This window comes from Gymnogyps californianus, chromosome 7 (assembly GCF_018139145.2).
Source record: "Gymnogyps californianus isolate 813 chromosome 7, ASM1813914v2, whole genome shotgun sequence".
Lineage (NCBI taxonomy): Eukaryota > Metazoa > Chordata > Aves > Accipitriformes > Cathartidae > Gymnogyps > Gymnogyps californianus.
In genome coordinates, this window is record NC_059477.1 from 2804937 (window position 1) to 2826230 (window position 21294).

Below are 21294 nucleotides of genomic sequence, written 5' to 3' on the forward strand. Positions count from 1 at the left end.
TTCAACACTAATGGCATAGTAAAAGTTCTGAAACACCCTCTTTGGATTCAGCCTTCCTTGGGTCGCGGCAAAGATTCCTGCTGCAGTCAGAGCTGTTGCTGTTGTTTTCGTCATCAGCGCTTTCTTTTTCCCCTTGAACCTGGTGCTATTAATTGTGTTGCTGCTTCTGCTCTTTAATTGATCCCATTCACCGGGCCCGCTTTTGTAACATCTGACTTCTTGTCACTTCAGCAAATCAAAAACCCAAATTAATCAATCTCCAGCCACTTGAGAATAAGGCCGCGTTGGGGAGCTAGGCTTGACAAAAAAGTCTAATTTTACTTTGAAAGCCTGTTGGAAAATTTTAACAAGAAGATGCAAGAAAAATGTAAACCAGATCAAGCTCGACTTTGGTCTGTGGAGAATAGCGTCACCTGTTGAGTTTGTTTCAAGTTTTTGTAAATAGGTGATTTGACAAAAATATGAAATAAATCAAAAGACACGAAGATAGAAGAGGTCAGAATATCCTTGTTTCCGCTGCAGATGGTTACACAGGAGAAAGGGTTGTGTGTGTATGAGAGAGAATAGGAACCGTGGGCCAAAAACGAAGCTCCGCTCTTGGATTTTTGTATCTCAGCCTTTGTGCTGTGCTATTCCTATACCTTCTAGGTTGCCTCTTTTCCTCATGCCTTTTTTGCACCCCCAGCTCCTTTACCCTGGCCTGGGGCACTCATACCTGCCTATTGTCCCTAATTTTCTTTGCCTTCTTGGTTCCTGTGCTGGTATCTTCTGCAGCTCTGCTGTGCAGGCCCTGCAAGTGGTGAAGGAGAAATGGCTTCAGTTCGAATCTCAGACATGCTCAGTGCAGATGCTTGGGAGTTTGGGATGCAAGTCAGTTGTTGTACTGTGCTAGGGGCACCAAGGAAGCACGGGCTGGGTTTGAATTGGATTTCTTACCCCTTTCAAATCTAGGAGGACTCTTGCGATGTCCTTAGAGGGCACAAACGGAGTTATCTTTGAGATCCGTTTGTGGAGCGCATGCGGCTTCCAAATAATACAACTATAAAAAGATAAGAAGTGGGACTTGTGTGGAATGTTACCTTTTACAAACATCGTATAATACTGCGAGAGGATATCAAATGTGTTTCAAATGGCAAATAAAGTGCAGTACAACAGCACAGCCCTTGACACTCTTCTGAGAAGGATTGGTTGGTTTCTTTTTTCATTTAATGTTCTGTCTCATAATTCTGGATTGTAGTCGTAGACAACATACTTCTTCCCTTCTGCCTCTCATTTCTCCTACCAGAATTTGTCATAATTGAAAGGAATTTCTCTTATGACTGTAATTACAAAATGCATCTAGGGGAGACGCAGGGATGGAACTTGCTTTCTGGAATAAAAGCTGCATTGGCTTTTTTTTTTTTGTTTTGCGACTTCTGGCAAATGAAGGTTGGACTTGAACAAGCAGAATCTTTGTCTTATCCCATGTGTCGTGCACCTATAGAGAAAAATCACCACACTAACAACAGAGTGGTCGGGATTTTTAATATCCCACCTTTTGGTAACTTAAGGGGTTTGGTTACCAAGTGTCACTTGTTGCTCCCGGGCATGGAGAGAGCTACTGCACATTTTAAAATGGCCTCAAATAACTTGCATAGATGTAAACTTACCCTCAATATACTCTGAATTGACTATTTTACTGCTTTTTCTGGAATGAGCGCCTGTATCTTTTCATACTGGATTATGCAGAAGCTCTCCTATCTCTTGGTGTAAGCTTGGCATTATTTCATGACCCTGCAAAGCTAGAAACTCACCTTTCAATGAGAAACATGGTAATTTTTTGTCAGTATGGAAAGTCGCCGAACACACACGTGAAATTCACAGCGTCCTCCTTATCGTGTCGTGAGCGTGCAGAGGTAAACTGCAAGGACACGGCTCGTGTCAGCTCTCACTTACAGCTGAGAGGAGTTAATAATTGCACTGGGGAGAGAGGGCAGGGAGGAAGGCTGGCTGTTTGCTGGGAGAGGGCACGGGCATCTCTAGCTCGCTTCTGTACGTTGCAGTTGGCAGCAGGCGTAGGCTGGAGCACGGCGATGCTCCGTTTTGGAGGAGAAGGCATTTTTCAGCAGCGTGTCGCTGCACACCACTTAGAAATGTGGACCAGCAGTTGCAGAACCGAGGATGTGCTGGTCAGGACAACCCCAAGCTACGTGGCAAGGGGAGAGTTTTGTCCTTAATGTTGTATAATATAGATAGACACCCTGCAAATGATGACCATCGTCAAGGAAAGCTGCCCGTACAGTCCGTGAAAAACTGCAAAGCTAATGATGGGCTGGGCAGATAATCGTGGGAGAGTTAATTGTAAGGTTCGATATGGCATCTTGTCAGCAGAGATAAGTTGTCACGTTTTCCACTTGAGCTGAAACTAAATGATTGTAAAATAAGTTATGAGTGTCCTTGGGCCTGTCTGCCAGAATGATGGCTAAGAATACATTCCTGGCCCATCAGTCTCAAGCAGCCCGCTTGATATTTATGCGAACTGAATGTTATTTTATTCCCCCTCTAGTCATGCTTGTCAGCTTCCCGAGTGAAAAGTGAAACTGCTTCTTTGACTCATACTTCAAGTATTGAAGCTCGGAGAGGCTGCAGATTGTTATTATTATTACTAGTATTATATATTTTTTCGGGTGTGCGTTGAACATTGATGCCCGATTGGGAAGAACTAATGGCTGACATTGAATGCGCGGGATGGCTGCAAAACAGCCCATCCCAACCCAGTGAAACGCGTCTTATGAGTTCCAGTGCCTCTGTCAAAGCTGGTTTAGATGTGGAGTAATGAGGCGCTTGCTTTTTTAATTTGGCATGCCTTTTTCCTTGCCTTTTTTTTTTTTTTTTTTTTTTTAATATATTTAATAGTGCCGGCAGTGGTCGTCTGTTCTCAGGCATGGTAATTGATACAAAATAAAATGCATTATTTGTATTCAGTCAGGAGTATGAAATTGCATTCAGCGGGCTGAAGCCTGAACTCATTTACAGTTTTCCGAAGCCGGGCTTTCAGGAGCCCTCTTTTCAATTTGAAGAATACCTTGTCAGGCAAGAGAAGTAGTGGGAAATGGGAAAGCACAGCGTGTAAGCCTAGCGCCTTTTGATTGCTCATATTTTAAACCGGGAGAATGTTAAATAACTTCCATCTTCAAAGGGTGGTCTCCGAAACGCGGAATACGGGGCATTAATACACCAACAATATCAGCTCGGCACCCGTTTACGAGCGATTTGCGTTTCTTTTCTGGTTGAGGGGGAGGGAAAGCTTCGGGCTCTTCACTTCAGAGCCGTTTGACCCAAGGACAGCAGGTTATTACCTGGAAAGGGCTGCAGATCATGAGGATTTACCATAGGAGGTTAATTCTTCAGCTCTCCGACGCGAGTAGTCGGACCGTACGTGTATAAGCGTCCTCATTTTTCAGAGCTCACGAGCAGGTTTTGTTGGTGCGATTTATAGCCTAGAAATTAGACTAAGCCGCAGCGAGCGTACAGATCTACCTTAACGTTTTTTAACAAGGATCCTGCTGAAAAAGATATTCAGCAGTTTTGTGTCAGGGTGTGGTTTCTTCACCATTTTACGGCTCCAGGGCATCGTGGTTGATGCTGGAGTCGCAGGTGGCACTGGTACGCCTGCCTCGGGGACTGGAGGGAGCCTTTCGGCACGCGTCTCGGCATCGTGAATATTTGGAAACAAGCTTTGTGAAAGGCATGGGAGGGTGGTGGAGCTCGTTTTTCCTGGATTTTTTTTTTTTTTCCTCCCCTTGAGTAAAATGGGATAATTCTTTTTCAAGTGAAGGCTGAGAATGAGGCCTGTCCGTGTGCCTCTTGCCTCGTGTTTTCTGAGGGGAAAAAGTGAAGCATTTTGAGAAATTGTGTTAGATGTGAGCAAGCCTTCTCGGCTAGTGTGCTCTCTGGGATTTTTCCATGATATTTATGAATTTTCTGGATTTTCGCAAGCAAATTGAAATCAATGAGATGCATTTTTGGTGCCTCGTGGCAGACCTTGCCACTACAGCTAGGCCCTTTCCTTGCCAGTGCCTGGCTCTGCGGCTGGCCTGTCTCAACATGGCAATTTTCATGTCATTGCTGCAAAGGAGGGTTTTTTTGTGTGGTTTTTTTTCTTCTTTTTAAGTACCCAATGTATGAAACCTTCTCAAGTTTCAAACTGGAGGTCAATATTTAGGACTAGCAGTAACCAGCTTGCATCCATGGTCGTGCCTTTGTATTGCTGGCATCCTCTTTTGCATCTTCTCTTCTTTCAGTGTCAAGGAGCCGACGGTATCCATGTCCCCTTTGCCAAGAGCATGCTGAGCACTGGTGTGGATTCTCATCAGGGTTTGCCTTCCTCTTCACCTGGAGAGACAGCAAACCTTTGCAGGATAGCCACTTTGAGCATTTCTGGGTCAAATACTGAAACTCTCCTATACAGTTATACAGTAAATACGTTCCCATGATTCCCTTTTGTGGTTAAATACTTGATGATTGGTTTCAAAATAGTGGACACAGGGAAAAGAACAAAAATCCTTGATATAAAGCTTATGTTTTATTTTATCTCTATTGCCAGGCAATTAGCTACATAATTTATCCCCCACTAATAACTTGCAGCACAACTGTGCTTAGTGGGTAATTAGTAAGTAAACTTTATTAGAAAAAAACCAAATAAGTGTTTCTTTGTCAAGTAGGCGGTTGTATGGGGATTTAACTACTCAAAAAATCAAAAGCTACTTTTTAAATAGTCTTTGGCTTGATACTGTTCTGACATATTAATTCATCTTAAGTGCAATCCTGGTATTGCGCTTAAGCGCAATATGGTATCTAACCAAGGTTCTGGAAACAGCTTCGCTTTACATGATAGCAAGCACTTTACTTAAAACGTAGGACGTTATGTTAAATTTTGTAATTAAAAACAAAACCAAACCAACAAAATAGAAATGCATTTAGCACTAATCATAGCCAAAAGATTGGCCGCAGTTAAACTAAAACCATATTACCAACCTTGGGGAAAAATACTGGATTAACGTTACTTGAGTATTTGCTATGTGAAAGGACCCAGATGGAGAGTGAAATTTCAAGTATGTCTTCATTTGCTAAACTCGTGTTAAATATGGCTGTTAGATGTTTCTTGACTGAAAACGAGAAGAACTACTCAAAGAGAAGGCATTCATGTATTACCAGCCATTACATGGACCAGGGACGAGACTGTGGGTCTCTGCTTACGAGAGGGGGGTGTCATCAACCTTTAATTTTGATTTGGCTGAGCGAGCTAATTGGTGGGGGAGAGGAGAAAATGACTCTGTCATTAGTTCTTAAAATTGTTGCATGTTATGCTACCATAGCTAATACAGTGGGAAACCAAACACACTGAACATGGGATTATTTTTTCTTCATTGGGAGCAGGTAGTAAGTGACCCTTTATCACACAATATTAATTGTACCAGGCATACATGAGTTACACACCGTGTTTTCCCACCTTTATTGCCATTACCACCATTCTATGTGTGTTGTCTTTAGTATTAATGAAAGCAGATAGCATTCAGAGGATATTGAGATATCTCTGTTCCATTATGTATTAAAATGACCTAGCGTTACATGAGTTAATTTGAGGATCAGTAAGATCTTCGTAAGAAAGAGCAATTGGAAATAATAAAGTGATTTCCCATTGTTTTTTGTCAGTTCCAGCTGGCCTGCTTCTAAAATTGATGCAGAGTCCTGTTGATTTAATAGGACTTGAATCAGAACTTCAGCCAACTTGCTTTTTTGTAGCTTTTTGAAAAAGTAATGAATATTGTTAGGAGACTCTCCTGTAGCCTTTGGAAGTCAATGAGCTGAAGAAGTTAGCTGCTAACAGACAGCAAGGGGTTATATATATCTTGGATTATAGCAATCATTAATTTAAATTATACATTATTTTTATTTTTCCTTCGCCCCCCCCACCCCCCCAACCTGCAGATACCGGGTTAGGAGACTCTGTGTGTTCAAGCCCAAGTATATCCAGTACGACGAGTCCCAAACTCGATCCACCTCCTTCACCTCACGCCAACAGAAAGAAACACCGCAGGAAGAAAAGCACGAGCAATTTCAAAGCTGATGGTATCTCGGGCACAGCTGAAGGTAAGCTTACTCTGTGGTGGAAGTCTGAATTTTGAAAATATTGTTCCAAAGAGCATTGTTAAGTACAACTCAAGTACACCGTTGGCTTTGCATACAGAAGGTAAAGAGAATTGTACTGAAGTAGAGAAATTAAAGACTGATCTTTTAATGATGAAGCTGGATAATCTGAGGCATCACGATGGTGAATTCAACAGTCTGAAACACATTTGGGACCGATTTTTTTAATAAATAAAAAAATGTCCCCAAGTTAATATGGAGCATCATTAGCCGTAAAGGTAAGATACAGGCATACTTGTGAAGTTAAAAAGAAGGAAAAAGTCAGGTGCACTCAGTAGCCCATACATCACGTTAGAACTTGTGTATTTTTTCAGTATTATTAAATCTCGTGTTATCTCTTCTGCTTAGACACATCCTGAGCTCTAGAATCGCGAACACTTCTGATGCCTGTTATTGTTTGAATATTCAGTTGCTCGTGGAAAGATTGTGTTATTTGAGGGTAAAAAGGAAAAGGGGAGAGTTTAAATGTTTGGGTTCTTTTTTAAGAACCAGAAAGGAAAAGCCAAAAAGAACTTCTTTTTTCCCTTATTTTAGCTTACTATTTCCAACGCGAACACTGCTATAGCTGTTCAATGCCCTTCTGAAGGGGTAACAATGTGTACAGTAGCCAGATATGATACAAAACATGCTTGTATCTTTAGAAAAGAAGAAAAGAAACATGCTAGGATTCAACCAAAAGAGCTCCAGAAAAAAAGATGAACAAGGGTAGTTGGAAAGCTCAGAAACTGGGGAGTCAACATACAAGGAGAGATGAAAAACGGAGACAATGGAATAACATTGTCGGAAAAGGGGAGTGTTGAGTAAGAAAAAGATGCGGTTGTAAGCATTGGAGAGTGAAAAACAGCTAATTCAGTATCAAAGAGCGTTGGAACAAGTTCTGAAAAAAGGATGACAATTGCGGATAGCTGAAGAGACATTAAAAATAGATGTGATAATAGTATACAACTGAGAAAGGGCATGTTAACTACTACTTAGTCATCCTTATTTTCCATTTATTTAATTTCTCAATTGCACTTCTTTCACATACGGAATTTATTTCCCCAGCTATCTATACAAATCCTTTTTTAAAAGCCATCAGCTTTTTTTCATAATAGCTCCTGTTGCGCTCTCTTTCCAGTCATTTAACTGTCTTTACTGTTAGTTTCCCCCTAGTTTATGGCCTGAAGCCAAATTTTATTTTAACCTTTCGTTTTTAATTTGTCATCTTTGTTTTTTTAACAATCCCTTTTACACCACTTATTTTCATAGCTCAATGGCAAGTTATAGAGGGGATTTTTCAGAGCGCTCACCGTTGGTCCAAGACTATTTTGTTGAAGTCAATATGAATCAAGACCAGCTGGATATCAAGAGCCTTTGATAATCTCTTTCTAAGTAGTTAATATGTGTATGTTTTCTTTCTCCTGGGGAGATTATTTTCACAAGTCACTGGAGCTGGAGCCTGTGTGGTCCTGGTCTGCAGGCGCGGACTTCTGACCTGCAGCGAGCAATGGGGGATCTGAAGTTGTTGTGCATCTTGCCCCTGAAGTCCCGGTTCTGATTGAAGTGGGGAGTCTGTGCTCCTTCATCCTCCTCTGTTTTCTCTTGCTCTTCTCCTTGTCTTCCAGCATCGTAACATGCTAGTCTGAAATCCTTTTGTGATAACTCAACAAAATTGTCACCTCTCATATAAATGGGATAAATATGCTTCCAGAAGGGCAAGAACTGGCTGGCAAGCAGCAACTAAGTAATACACAGGGAGCATTAAAAGTAGTAGTGAGTGCCAACACTTGCTTTTACAATCTTTATATCTCTACATTAGCCCGTCAGCTTTCTTTGACCTGCCTCTTCTTACATGTCTTCTGAGATGGGCACTCTTTTCTGGCTTGGCGCTCACGGTTGTGTCTTGGGTGGGCCACAGTGATTGTTAAATTCTTTATAACACCTCTTTTAAAGCACAACCCAGTGAAAAACAGCGATTGGCCACAAGAACAGAATCGCAACTTTCTACGCAGTGTTCTCGCCACGTGTGAGAGGAACTCTGGGCATCCTTCAGCAGATAACTAATCTTACTGGCCCTTGAATCCTTAGCAAGGTTGGGAGGAGGTGCCTGACAGTTAGGGCAGTCAGCCTCGTCTGTCAGCGGTAGCTGAAGGAGAAGGCAATCAAGCATGCTCGAGTTCCCTGTCCTTTTAGAAGAAGGGCATCTCAGAAAAAGTAATAACGATATTAGATTCCCATGAAGTACTTTCTAGCAAGACTAACAAAGGCTGGGGGTTGCTTTTTCCAAATCCTGGCACGTGGTCTGTATTTTCTGGTACTTGGCGTTGGTGCAAGCCAGAAGTTACGTTTGATATGCTTTATGGTTGACCAGACAGGTAGTGTTCATCTCTCTGAGCTTGCTGTGATGCTGAATGATGGGAATAACTCCAGTCCTGGGACAATCTATGTCACAAGCCAGTCTGCTGCTAGTGGGATGTGTGTCTGAGATGCTTCAGGCTGTTACGGATTTTTCTCAGTAGTTGAATGTAGCATTTTCACATCTGTCTTGCAATTCAAAGCAGTCTTCTGTTCAATAATTCAGCCTTTCCTCAGGAAAAGGCTTATTTCCTTGTTCTCCAGCACTTGGCTACAAATCGGTCCAATGACCTAAAAGATTTCCTTTTTGATTTTTCTTCCTCCACACTTGCTGTAAGCGTAGATTTAAACCCTCGGAGGATTACTGCAGTTTTGAAGACCACAAATCCAAATTAAACAGTGAAAGGAAGATGTTCTGAGAGATGCATGCTTTGCCTTGGCAACTGTGATCAAGCGTTTGAGATACGGCAGGTGACTTATTGAAAATGGGGTACAGAAGACCGTGGTGATAGTCATGGGAGACCCATATCTTCCTTCCTTCTGGAAATCCTGAGCTCACTGTGAAAAGGAGGAGGAGGATCCTCCTGCAGTAGCTGTTCTCAGACAGTTACACTGGATCACAGTTAAATGATTTGGATAATTCTGGGGTTTATGTTGCCTTCCTTGGGGTCTGGGCCCATTTCAAGTGTCAGCTTTCAAACAGAAATTCTGGGTTCCTTCATTTTTGTCTGTGGCAAAGCTTAGGTGTTCAATGAGGTTTAAATCTGGTCTTCAGCAAACTCTAGCGTTTTTACTGCACTTTGCGGTCTTTTTTTCTCCTTGAACGTGCCTGCTTTGATCATTGACCTCTGCCCAAGTATTCAGATATCACGATGACGGACACTAGTGAGCCCAGGGTGATTCACTAATTCCAAGGACTGATGCTCATCTCTTTTATGCCCTTCCATAAAGGTCATGCTGATTCTTCTTTCTCCACACTATCTGCACATGCACAGCCCTCTCTTTCTGGGATTGATTCTTTCATCTTGGTTTATCTTTCTACGGGTTTTCTGAGACAATGGTGACAGCAACAAAAATACTAAAGCAACTGCGCTGCAGTTGGATGAAAATTAAAATTCAATTCCTATTTTGGAAAACCAGATTCTTGTGAAATTTTCCCAGTGCAATGAAACCCAGAGAGAAGGTTTTTAGTTCTCTGTACAGAACTTGTCACTGAAAAAATTTCTCAGTGTTTTTGAGGGTAACAGCAGGAATGCTTACATTAGGCGAGGTGCCAGCAACCAGCAGTGTTTTTCCCACCATGCGGTCTAAACTTGCTCAGAGCAGGATTATACGGTGCTGTGTTTCAAAGAGGAATAGCTGCTCAGAGCCCGGTCTGTTTTGGTACCCTTGTGCTGCTGCAGTTAGTGGAACAGCTAGTGATAATAGGAAGGCTTTTCAGCTTGAAAACAAGTAGAAAAATTAAAAAGCTTTCTTGGAAATATGCTTCACAGAAAGACCTTTCCCAGTGTTTGTTTTTCTTCCTCTTGTTAGACAGTTTTAAAACTTCATGGCTATGCCAGCTTGAACCTGCCTGCCCTCAATCCATCTCTGAGATTTTAGAAGCTATAGAAAGCCCGATGTATGGCCGTCTTTCAGCATCAGATCTGGATCATTCGTGCTCTGCAAGTGTTTTATTGACTAAGAGCTCTGGCCAACAGGGCCAACGTTGCCGTCTGCTGTAGGGCCGGTCCGACTGCGTCCAGGTAGATGGGTGAATCTGCTCCTTTGGTCAGGGAGATGCGAGGCCGCTGCAGGCAGAGCGCTGTTAATTTATCTTCTCTCTCGGCAGCGTAGGCAAAACAAGCATAGCTCTGCGTTCCCATTCACGCAGATGGAGCTGAGAAACGGGACTTGGCGATAGAGTAGTAAATGCGATCAGTGACTCGGTAGACTTTCCACACTCTTGTGTTTTCTCTGTGAATCCGTGTTCCACGTTCTTCTTCATTGCTGGTTTCTAAAGAACTTTTAATGGACGAGGAAGGACCTTTTATGTTTCTTTTTAGAACTGTTTTCTTAACGCAAAGATACTTGTTCTCTGCCCCTTGTAAAGTAATTGCTTTTCCCTGTGCTTTTCTGATCTGTGCAGTCTAGCCCCCAACTCTAGGTGTACGCTTTCTGGCCTGTAGCTAAGGATGAACCCCAGTTTACTGAGAAATTCTGGGTTTTTTTTATTTTCTTGGGGTGAACTGGTAAAGATCTTTCAAAAGCTTGTGTTCTTCACATGCATGCTTTAAAACGCTGAAGTCATTCTTCTGTTCCAAATCTCAGGGAGCGTTGAAGATGAGCTATAGTTAAGTTTGAAATGAAAATACGTTCATTTGTTTTCTGTGGATGGAAGAACAGGGTTTAGTCAGACTTCTCATTTGTTCTTTTAACAGTAAGCAAAAATGTCACTGCTTTCATCTGGTTTCTCAGCTCTGCGGGGACTTGAGGCCAGGAGGGTGGGACGAGGTGCAAAAAGCCAAGGGAGGTGCCAGTTTATTCCCAAGACTTCTTGGCCCCTTGCAGCCATCCGGAATGACAAAGCGAATTAGGGAAGTGCAGTTCTTGGCATCGGTCTCTGGAATCTGTATAACACCTGAAAATTTGATATTTTGTGTAAATTGGAAGCAATACAGCTGTTAACTGAAATGCAGTATATGACGCATGAAAAAAAACTGTGTGCATTTTACCTGCAGCTTCTCACCCGAAGCTTTCCTCAATCTAATCCCTCAAGCGTCCCGGTGATTTACCTGCTGGCATTATATGCTGAAATGATTTAAACGTGCTTGGCTCTGTACACGACTCTGTGCATAGTCTTCTCCAGAGAATTTTAACATACATTTCCTTAGGTGCATAGTTCTAGTAAGTGCGCTGTGGCCAGACTGAACTAAAAAAATGAAATTTCTCTAACCATCTATTTAAAAAAAAGAAGTTAATTGGGAATTTTGGAAATTTAATGGAAACACCTCTGAGGCCTGTTCAATGAAACAGATGCAAACAATGAGCTATAGTGTTTGTGGGAGAGTAGATTCTTCATTTGACAGACGGACTTGACATTGCTAATGCTAATACTTATTTATAATACATTGAATTAAGCACCATACTGAAGGAATTTATTTTTACTTGGTGCTCTTTTTTTTTTTTTTGGTGGGGTTTTTTTTTTTTTTGGCTTTTTATGGTCTGGAAGAAACCTTCTGACATTGTGAGAGGACAGCATGTTCAGAAACCTTTCCAGCACAAAAAGTCACAGCATCGTCACTCCCTTTTCTCTGCAAGGAAGATGTGAAATCTAATATCTTGACCTGCAGCTGCAGCAAGGGCAAAACTACTCACCTATTGAAGAGTCTGTAACCTTTGGAATCAAATCTATTAGATGTCAAGGTCTCTGTATGGATTGTGTTGCTTGAAGTAATGCACAGAATTAAGCTGCCACCAAAACTTCTTTAAGTAAAAGCTCTTCCCAGTCCGTTACAGGATAATTAAGTATGCTACTGCGGTTGTACAGGCAAACAGATGTTGTCCATGTAGGAACTCCACAGAAGTTATTCCTGGTAATCTTGTCATCCTAGTTATTTTACCTAGTCCCTATAAATCAACTGTCAATATTTATAACCTACTGTGTAGTAGGAGCAGATATGGGGGCGTTCTTGGAAAAGTGTGTTTTATTTCAGTAAGAAGGCAGGTTTTTGATACTGTGAGATGGGTGAACATGTGAAAATGAAATAAAGCATTAGCGCTGGCATTAGGGAAGAGTTTTCATCATATTCCTGCGGCCTACGTGTGGACATATCAGAGTTAATTTAAGCTAACTCATTTCGAAGCTGTTCATACATCTAGCCCCATGCCAGCTGCAGAGCCCATCTCAGCAGCCTACCTGCGTGCGTAGCCTGCGCTGGCACGTTGCTGCTGCCGCGATGCACGTGGGGGCCGAGCACGCTAGCGTGGGACGGGGGGTTCCCCACGTGCGGTAAAGCAATAACACAAAGTCTGGGGATAAATCAGTAGGGGAAACCAGTTGTTCCTTAATTTTTTCCATGCCCAATTTTTTTTGCAGTTATACTCTCCTTGAAGTGATAAGAGAGACCTTAAGCTTTTTCCCCTCTAAAAAAAAATTATGAAAAATTTAAAAACCCAAATGCAGATGCGTGTCATGCAGAAGAGGAGTATGTTTCCATCCTGTCATGCAGTATTTCTATGTATCTTGTGATGGACGGTTTAGCGAGAGCAGGTTTTGTTTCTATTTCTGGTCTCTTAAGTGCCTGAAGTTTTAGAAAGTAAATGTTTCATAGTCTTTAAAAATGTTCAGCAGTATTTGAAGTGAGATTGATACAAAAGTGGCATTTTGACTGCAATGTTGAATGAGGAAAAGAAGCATTTATTTGGAACCGGAAGGGTTTGCAGTATAAGCAGATAGCTAGGAAGGTTGGGGTTTTTTTAAATAGGTTTGTAATTCATTTAGGGTTACTGCTGAATTATCTTCATATACAATTTGTTGATCGTAATGTCATTTGTGTATTCCTCCTGTGCATGAAACATTTCAGTAATTTCAGCAAATAGCATTTTGCTGAATTTCATACTGCAGACAAAAAAACCCAGTTCTGTTTTGCTAATCGTCACTAAATCTGGAGTTTAACAAGCTTGCTTTTAGTAAGATTTTAGGAGTGTGATTTGATAAGTAGATGCATCCTTATTTTGTGGATTATCTCGGAAGAGTTGTAGGCCTTGCCCGATCCAGCTATTCTCTGCTCTAGCTGCTTTGTAGGTAAAAATTTCTTTAAAAAAAAAAAAAAAAAAAACCCACAAAAAAACCACCACACGAAAAAAACCCAGGTCTTAGCTGGCATTAAAAATGAAACAAAAATGAGCAAAATATCTAGCTGTGTTTTCTTCTGTCTGCATGAGAACTTAAAAAAAATAAAAACAAAAAAACCCCAACTGTATGTGACCATATTTGTTGTCTGTAATGCCAAATGCTTGTTTTCATTTAAGCATACTGCAAGTGTCTTGGAGGTTATCACCTATTCAGTGTCAAAACACTCTTTGGTTGTAATTCCACTGATCATCAGTAACTTCATTCACTGCTTCGTAGGAGATACAGTACTGGCCGATTGCTGTACACCTGAGAAACAAGAGGGCAGAAATTAATAAAATCTAGACCAAATCTTCAGAGACTTGCTTTCAACCAAGGCATAAAGGTCACTTGTTGGGAAACCTTCAGCCTCAGTCGTCACAGCCTATCTGACATGAAAGGTTTGCTGCTGAAAGACATTTATGTTGATGCTGAGGAGTGAAAGACAAGGGAGGTGAAGCTCATCTATTGTTTTAACCTACTTCATTGCAGGCTAAACAAGTTGAAAGATTCCTTCTTCTCTTTAAAACCACTGTTAGCTCAGGGTCGGAAGAGGCTGCTGGTTCCGCCTGCCTGGTTGAAAGGAAAAGTGTCGCAGTGGTGGTCAGCAGGAAAGGGGATTCTGGAAAGGATGAGTCCCAGGTGGTTGTACACACCGGCACATCTGGATAGCTAGAGAGAGAGAACACTTTTTTTTTCCCCTACATTTCTCTGAAAAGTGGTCCCACTCTTAGTACATTAAGTGCTCCGTGTTGTGACTGCAGAAGGGTACGCTGTGTATCCTTAGTACAAGTGCTGCGCTGTGATTTGGCCTGATTTTTTTGGAAAAGGAAGAGGCTTTAAGTAGCTTTATAATTGAATGAAAACAAGTGACACCTTAGCGTTTTACTGGCTTCAGGTAATTAGTGTCCTTAGAACTATGCTGTCAGCCTGAGACAGAGACCTTGATTATGAAAAAGCTTCCTGATGTTCACAAGATGATGTTTACAAGATAGCAAGAAGTACTTGTAAGATATTAATCCTGCTAGAGAATTTAGTTCTAGTTTGTTACTTAAATAAGAATGTCTACTTTAAAAGTTCCTTGCCAGTTTTTCCAGAGCCTAAGACTGTGTAATTTCATTATGAAACTATATACCTAAATTAAAATATCTTAAAAATAAAATGAGATAATTATGCATTATAAAGCTATAGTAAATGAAAAGACTAAAATAAAATCACTGTGTTAAGTATAACTCAGTTCTGTTCCCCACATAACTGAACTCTTGAGTCAAGTTGTCACAACTTAAATGAACAGGCTATTTTGGTGTAGAAGGAAGACTTAGTCTTTGAAGGATGCCTTGTCCTCAGCTTTCTGTGTACTTGGACTCATCGACTTACTGGAACTGAGCTACAGAGGTACATTGGGAACTGAGCTACAGAGGTACATTGGGAAGAAGCTGCTTTTAAAGAGTGGAAGTCCTAAGTAATTCCCTTCAGAAGACCTTAAGCAGCTAAAACGGAAGCCCTAGATTAGACAAATACGAAGAAGAAAAATCCATGAAGGTTTCTTAAAATAAAGATGACAACCTCTCCCAGGCAGTCCCCCAACCATGGACTGTTCTGGCAGGTATAGCAGGGTACGTGTTCCTTCATCTGTTGCTGTTGTGCTTTTTGTAGGCATCTCCCACTGGTTGCTGATGAAAGCATAGCAGGCTAGGTGGACCTCATGCCCCAACTTGTCGTGGCTGTTCATATGCTCCGCTTCTCTACGGCATGCCTTGTTAAATTGTTGTTTGCCTTAGGAGGCACAGGGCAGCTTTGAGGGGAAGGTTGATGGGATGCCAGTTGATTACAGGCATGCTTTTTCTATTCATAATATGTAACGTGAGATTAATGACAGTGGCTTGGTTGTGGAGGTTTGCCATGTATAGCTCAAACCTGGAATTCAAGGGGGAATGTGTCAATAGGTCTGATCTACCCTAGGGTTACAAAACATACTCTTGGCGTTATGCTAAAAAGAACTCATAATCAAGAGGTATACACAGAACAGAATGTAGAAATAACAAGTTAGTAATTCTTTTTTTATTGCAGAACCCTACGTTTTTAGTCAATTATGGGTAAGCCCTGAAGAATATATGCTGCTACTCAATGCATTCCTAGGGCTAAGAACTGATCTGAGCATAGTGTCAGAAAATACTCCTTGCGTAATCAGCCTCCTTGCTCCAGGTCTGAAGAACCTCAGTGGGCAGTGAAACCACGTCTGCCTTTAAATCCAGGTGAAACAAGTGATGATCTTTCCCAAATGCACAGCTTTGCTGGTCGTCTCCCCTCTGTGCTCTAAATAAAGGTATTCCAGGCATGGCATCTAGCAAGAGAGATGTAGAAAGTCTCATTTGATAAAGTTTGTGAATTTAGGTGTACCTAATGCCATCTGCTTACAGGGAAGTGAGAGTGAAGAAGACGTTTCCAGCTGATTCCAGTTCAGGAGTCTGCACACACAGGATTTGCCCAGCATCATGAGTCTGACACTCTCTTTTGTACCTTGTAGGCATTACAGGTTTGGGGAATTTGCTAGTTTTACTGCACGCAGATAAACTCTGTATTTTGCCAGTTGCAGCCAAATGCTTCCTCCGTTCCCTTTTAATGCTGGGGGGATTTTTTAGCAGCTCTCTTAGACTTTAGGAGTTAATAATAACCTACAGATCAAGAAATATTTTTGCCCTTTTCGTTTTGGTTCTTTGTCAAAATGTTTGTGACACCTTTTAAGAAGCAGGTCCAAACCAAAACTGAGGAAGGTGACGGTGTATATGAACAATTTTACTAAATAAGTTGTTGAATATGCGTATATTTCTCCCAGGAATTTTTCTTTAAGAAAACTGGGCAAAGTGCAAAAGCCTGAGCAATTTAAAGTTGTTTCCCTTGAAGAGATGGTGATTCTTCTCTCAATTTCCCTTTGTGATTTTGGTTCTTCAAAAGTTACCTATTAATCCTGAGATTGATGTTTTTAAGCATTTTTTTTGTCTCATTTCTGTATGTTAATGGGCATTAGTCTGTTCACGTGATGATTTTCAAAGGGTAGGTTGGGGTCAACTGGGCATGATGTTTCAACCTTTCTTGGACTACAAGTTGCAATATCAGCAACATGTGCGTGGCAAGTGCTGTGCACCTCTGATTCTTGCATGGTGATAGAGCCTGTGAGAGCCTGTGAAGAGCTGGACGTCCTCATCTTGCCCTGAGGAGGAGTCTCTGAATGGTATGTGTTTGAAAGGGTGACCAACTAACATGAGAGTGTGGGGTTCTTGATAGCGAAATGCCAGGTGGAGAGCACCATAGTCAGGATTTAATCTTCTGTAGATGTAGGTGCCGTAGATGTAGGTGCCGTAGATGTAGGTGCCGTAGATGTAGGTGCCGTAGATGTAGGTGCCGTAGATGTAGGTGCCGTAGATGTAGGTGCCGTAGATGTAGGTGCCGTAGATGTAGGTGCCGTAGATGTAGGTGCCGTAGATGTAGGTGCCGTAGATGTAGGTGCCGTAGATGTAGGTGCCGTAGATGTAGGTGCCGTAGATGTAGGTGCCGTAGATGTAGGTGCCGTAGATGTAGGTGCCGTAGATGTAGGTGCCGTAGATGTAGGTGCCGTAGATGTAGGTGCCGTAGATGTAGGTGCCGTAGATGTAGGTGGGTGTTCTTAACTAGGATGACTTTTCCTTCCCCTTAAGCAGTAGGCTCTTGTCCGATCATAGCAGCCTTCTCCATTTGAAAAATGCAACTCTAGAGCTTTCCAGTTTTGATGCTCTGTGGTATTGATGTCGGGCATTTACAAGAGAACCCCGTAACAGTAATGTAGACCTCTTTTTGTTTCCAACTCCTGACCAGTCATTTAAAACCTGTGTTGTTTTGTCAAGTTTTAATCACGTAGTTGCCTTAAATTAGCTGTCAAATTCAGTGAGCAGGTACTTGGTATCTTTCCATCTGAAATCTCTACTGCAGATACACGTGCTGTGCATGAGATTTCAGTGCTGAGCTTGCTGCATGTTTGTTTTATACCCTGTGCTTTAATCTCCTGTTTTCAATCCCTCCACCTTTCTATTTACAGATAGGTTACTTGAGATAGATGTTATGCATTACGTAGCGTGCAACTCCAGTGAAAGGAGTAGGTAAAAAGAAAACTTGAACAGGCCTCATCATTGACATTTTCCACCACTTCCCCCCCTCCAAAAAAAAAAAAAAAAAAATTAATAAAGGTTTCTTTTGTAAGTGTGAGATGGAGAAAATTGGCCATTTGTCTGTGAGGTAATAGGCTTTGGTATAATATGAAAATCTATCAAATGATTAAATTCAATGACATTAAATCACAATTCATGAAAGGAGAATACTGCACAGTTTAATTCTATTTAATTTTTGAGGGGAAAAAAAAGCCAAAAAAAAAAAATGTTTGAGTTTCTCTTAAGCTGATTTCTCTGTGCTCTTTCTTAAAAGTGCCTTTCTAGTTGCCACACAGTGATGTGATCATTATCTGTCACCTCGTCGCCTTGCTGCCTCAACACGCAGTAAAATACAAAAAAAAAAAAAAAAAAAAGAGGGAGAGAAGGGAAAAAAAAAAAAAAAAAGACCAGAGGAGCTTGTGAAGTATGACTTCCTATCCCAAGACTCATTGCCTGCGATTCGTACCGCTTGACAGTAATGATCTTATTACAGTACTCTGGACCTTGAAGAGATTTCATGAGGAGAGCGAAAGGACGTGCCTCCATGTAATCAAGTGGCGCTGAATATTCCACGCGTTTTTGATCACACACTGATTGGGCACAGTTTTAGCCCATCTTCTAGTCAATTATGCATGGCCCCTCGTGCTCCTGTGATAGTCAGAAACATTGATAGCTGTTGTCTGGGGGGGCTGGCAGCCAGCCAGGGGTTTGAAGTGCAGTCATTCCGGGAGAAGTGCTTTTTAGTTGGAATTGATTACCTTTCTTTAGGTTTTTGCTTAATGGCAAAACTGTATTGGAGAGGGCTTCAGGTGAAAAATGGACGTATTAGCCATTTAGAGTAGCTGAACTCCTAGTCAATTTTTAGCTTTCCCCTGTTTCCATCTAATTTATATTTAATGATGTAACGTTTGATAATATTTAAGATATTTCATTCTCAGTTGCTGCTGAGCACACATGTTGAGCACATGTTAAATTACAGCGTATCAATTTTCAGGTTTTTGAAATTAATCCAGTTTAACCTTCAGGCTGCGAGAACATGTCTTTTTTGGCACCTCTTCCAGCGAGCGTTCGGTTTATCTGCAAGTGGTACGAAGGCAACGTTACCAAGCAGAGCGAGTGCTGTTTTCATCCCGTAATGAGGACAAATCTGCGTGCTTTAAAAGAAGCAAAGGGTCGGTAGCTGGGTCCTTAGTTTAGATTCTCTTGTCTCAGAGGCTGATTAGGCTGCTGTTAATTTCTTGCCTATAAAAATGTCACATCGTTCTTAATTCAGATTCCTCCTAAAATGAAAAGAAAATCATTAAAGGCATGCATATCGAACTGGAAGCACCATATAAGAAAATATTTAATCATAAGCGATGCTTCTTGTTCCAGTACCACCAATCTTGTTTCTCACATTTGAATATACTACGATATCTAATTTTTGGATGAATGTGTAGTTTGGAGAGATGGGAGTAGGACTTTATAGTAGGCTGAAGTACAACGTTGTATTAGTCATGCATCAAATGAAAAGCTTATGTTTCCCCTGCTTGGAATATGCTGTGACTGGCAGTGAAAAGATGCAATCAAAATACTCTGGTAGCACCCCAAATTTTTATTTCTGCTTGTCAGTATAATTCTGCTTTACCTGCCTGCTGCTGGCTGGAATAATAAAGCAGTCCCGCAAAAAGACATGGCAGGCGCTCAGCCTTTTCTGAAGGCGTTTTCTGCCACTAAATGTCTCCCTTGTGGGACTGCTTCCTTCTGAGGCCCAACAGAATTTACAGGGTTGCTTAAACAGGTGAAATCTGAACAAAAGCTCAGTTGCTCCTTAAACTTGCAAGAGAAACCTTCCTTATGGACCCTGCCCCTTTTCTACTGCTTCCCTTTTAATTGGATTGTGGGGTTTTTTTCCCTAAAACTAATCCTGTGCTGGCCAGTCCTACCCCTTAAAAAGCAGCTTTAATTTTTGTTTAATTTCTTCTGTTCTTTAAGATCAGTTCTGACTTCCCATATAGGGGCTAAACCAGAATTAAGAGCAAAAAAAATAGTCAGTCTTGGTGGATTTTTGCTCTTTGAAACAGAGCTGTTGGGTTTTCTTCCCATGATTTCGAGTTCAGCTATTGTCTGAAATTCCATATCCTAGTTTGGGGAGATTTATGTGTTTTATTTTGTAGTAACGTTTTACTACTTCTAGGCAGCCCACAAGAGCTATGAGAATCTTTTTTCCCCCTCTCCTTTGGAAGAGAAACTTCCCTAAGTCTATGTATTTGCTGACCTGCATGTGCTTGATCCCTGTACCAGCAGCCAGGATTGCCGCGTGCTCTTCAGTCTTCTGCCGCCCACACTGAGACGAGTTTTTCAGGCTGGGGAGCCTTGATGCTTGTTGCTTGGAGAGGTTTTGAACCAAGCCTTTAGTGCTCAAGTTGTAGTAAACCAGAAGGGCCATGGTCAGCTCCTAATTTTCCATATTTGTCTCCATCAAGAAGGTAAAGGCCGTAGAAAGGTAAACGTTTAAGGGGGAGAAATTCTACATCTTTGGTTCTGTTGACTTTCTTTGAGTGGTGGAATCAGTTGTTTGAGCCTGCTACCAACTCCACCTATGGGAGTACATGCTTTCCCTGAAGGATTATTTCTCTAAGGGCTGGGAGGAGACAATGATGGAACAGATTCCTTAGTACCAGAAGATATCTTGCAAGCATCTCATAACATATTTAACAGCATGTTGTATGCAGTGACATCAACAACTCCTGTGAGGCTCGGACATACCATGGCAAATTTCCCATTTGAATGGGATGCTGAAAAGTGGGAAATATCTGTGTGTTTCTTAAAAAAAATAATGTTGGATAGAATATGATTCTTACCTGGTAGGCTCCAGTTTCCAGGGTACATCCGAGAAGAGGTTGTTTGGCACTTGTCAGCTTCTACTGCCACACAGGCGTCTTCTTTGTTGGGGTTTTCAAACTGATATGGCATTGACTTGACTTTGACTTCTTTTGCGCCTCCTTCCTCAGCGCTTTGAATCTGTCTTTTTAATCTGAGGAGGAAGTGCTGCAGTTTGTGGTGATGGATTACAAAGCTAGGCTGGAGTATTTCTGACTCTGCTTCATTTGACAAGGAATTGGCAGCTCCCTCGAAGACTGTTTCAAAGACTCCCTTTTATTTCTCCTTTCCCAAGCTCCTCCTTTTGGGACTTCAGTGGCTGTGTGCACGGTGTGCAATTGTCATGCAAGCTAGTATTTCAAGGGGGAAAAAAAGAAAAGGACATTTTAGTTTTTAAATCATCATTTGGAAATTGTTAGTGATGGTGACTGGTTTGTGATTGGCATCATAAATGCCAGTGCTTTTCAGCCAAGGTGATACTTTGTAGTGGTAAACAAAACACCGAAGCGATCGAGCCTATTTCCAGACAACTTGAATGCTTTGACCAACATGTTTATACATAAAAGTACAGTTCATGATTTACTTAACCTTAAAATTGGAAGCAGTCCTATTACATTGGGCTTAATATCATCATTGTCGCACACATAATTACTTTTTGGTTGGATGGCTGCCAGTCAGTGGGCTGTGAATGGTCAGTTATAAATAACTTTTTTTTTTTAAACCAATTGAAGTTTTATGGTGAGACATGCTGTTTATCACATGAATGTCGCAGCAGTCTGAGCTTAGAAAGGTGGATATAGTGAAGGAAATCATACAATACTTACCCACTGACTAATACATGTCTTTCTGCTCGTT

At 41.4% G+C, this 21294-nt stretch overlaps 1 protein-coding gene across 1 annotated transcript in view; it reads left to right on the top strand.

Annotated features, from left to right (window-relative positions):
- AGAP1 (ArfGAP with GTPase domain, ankyrin repeat and PH domain 1) overlaps nucleotides 1-21294 on the top strand; it is a 385969-nt gene that overhangs the window by 287882 nt on the left and 76793 nt on the right. Inside the window, 1 exon segment of the mRNA XM_050900363.1 lies at nucleotides 5971-6132. Coding sequence (XP_050756320.1) covers nucleotides 5971-6132 — 162 coding nt within the window.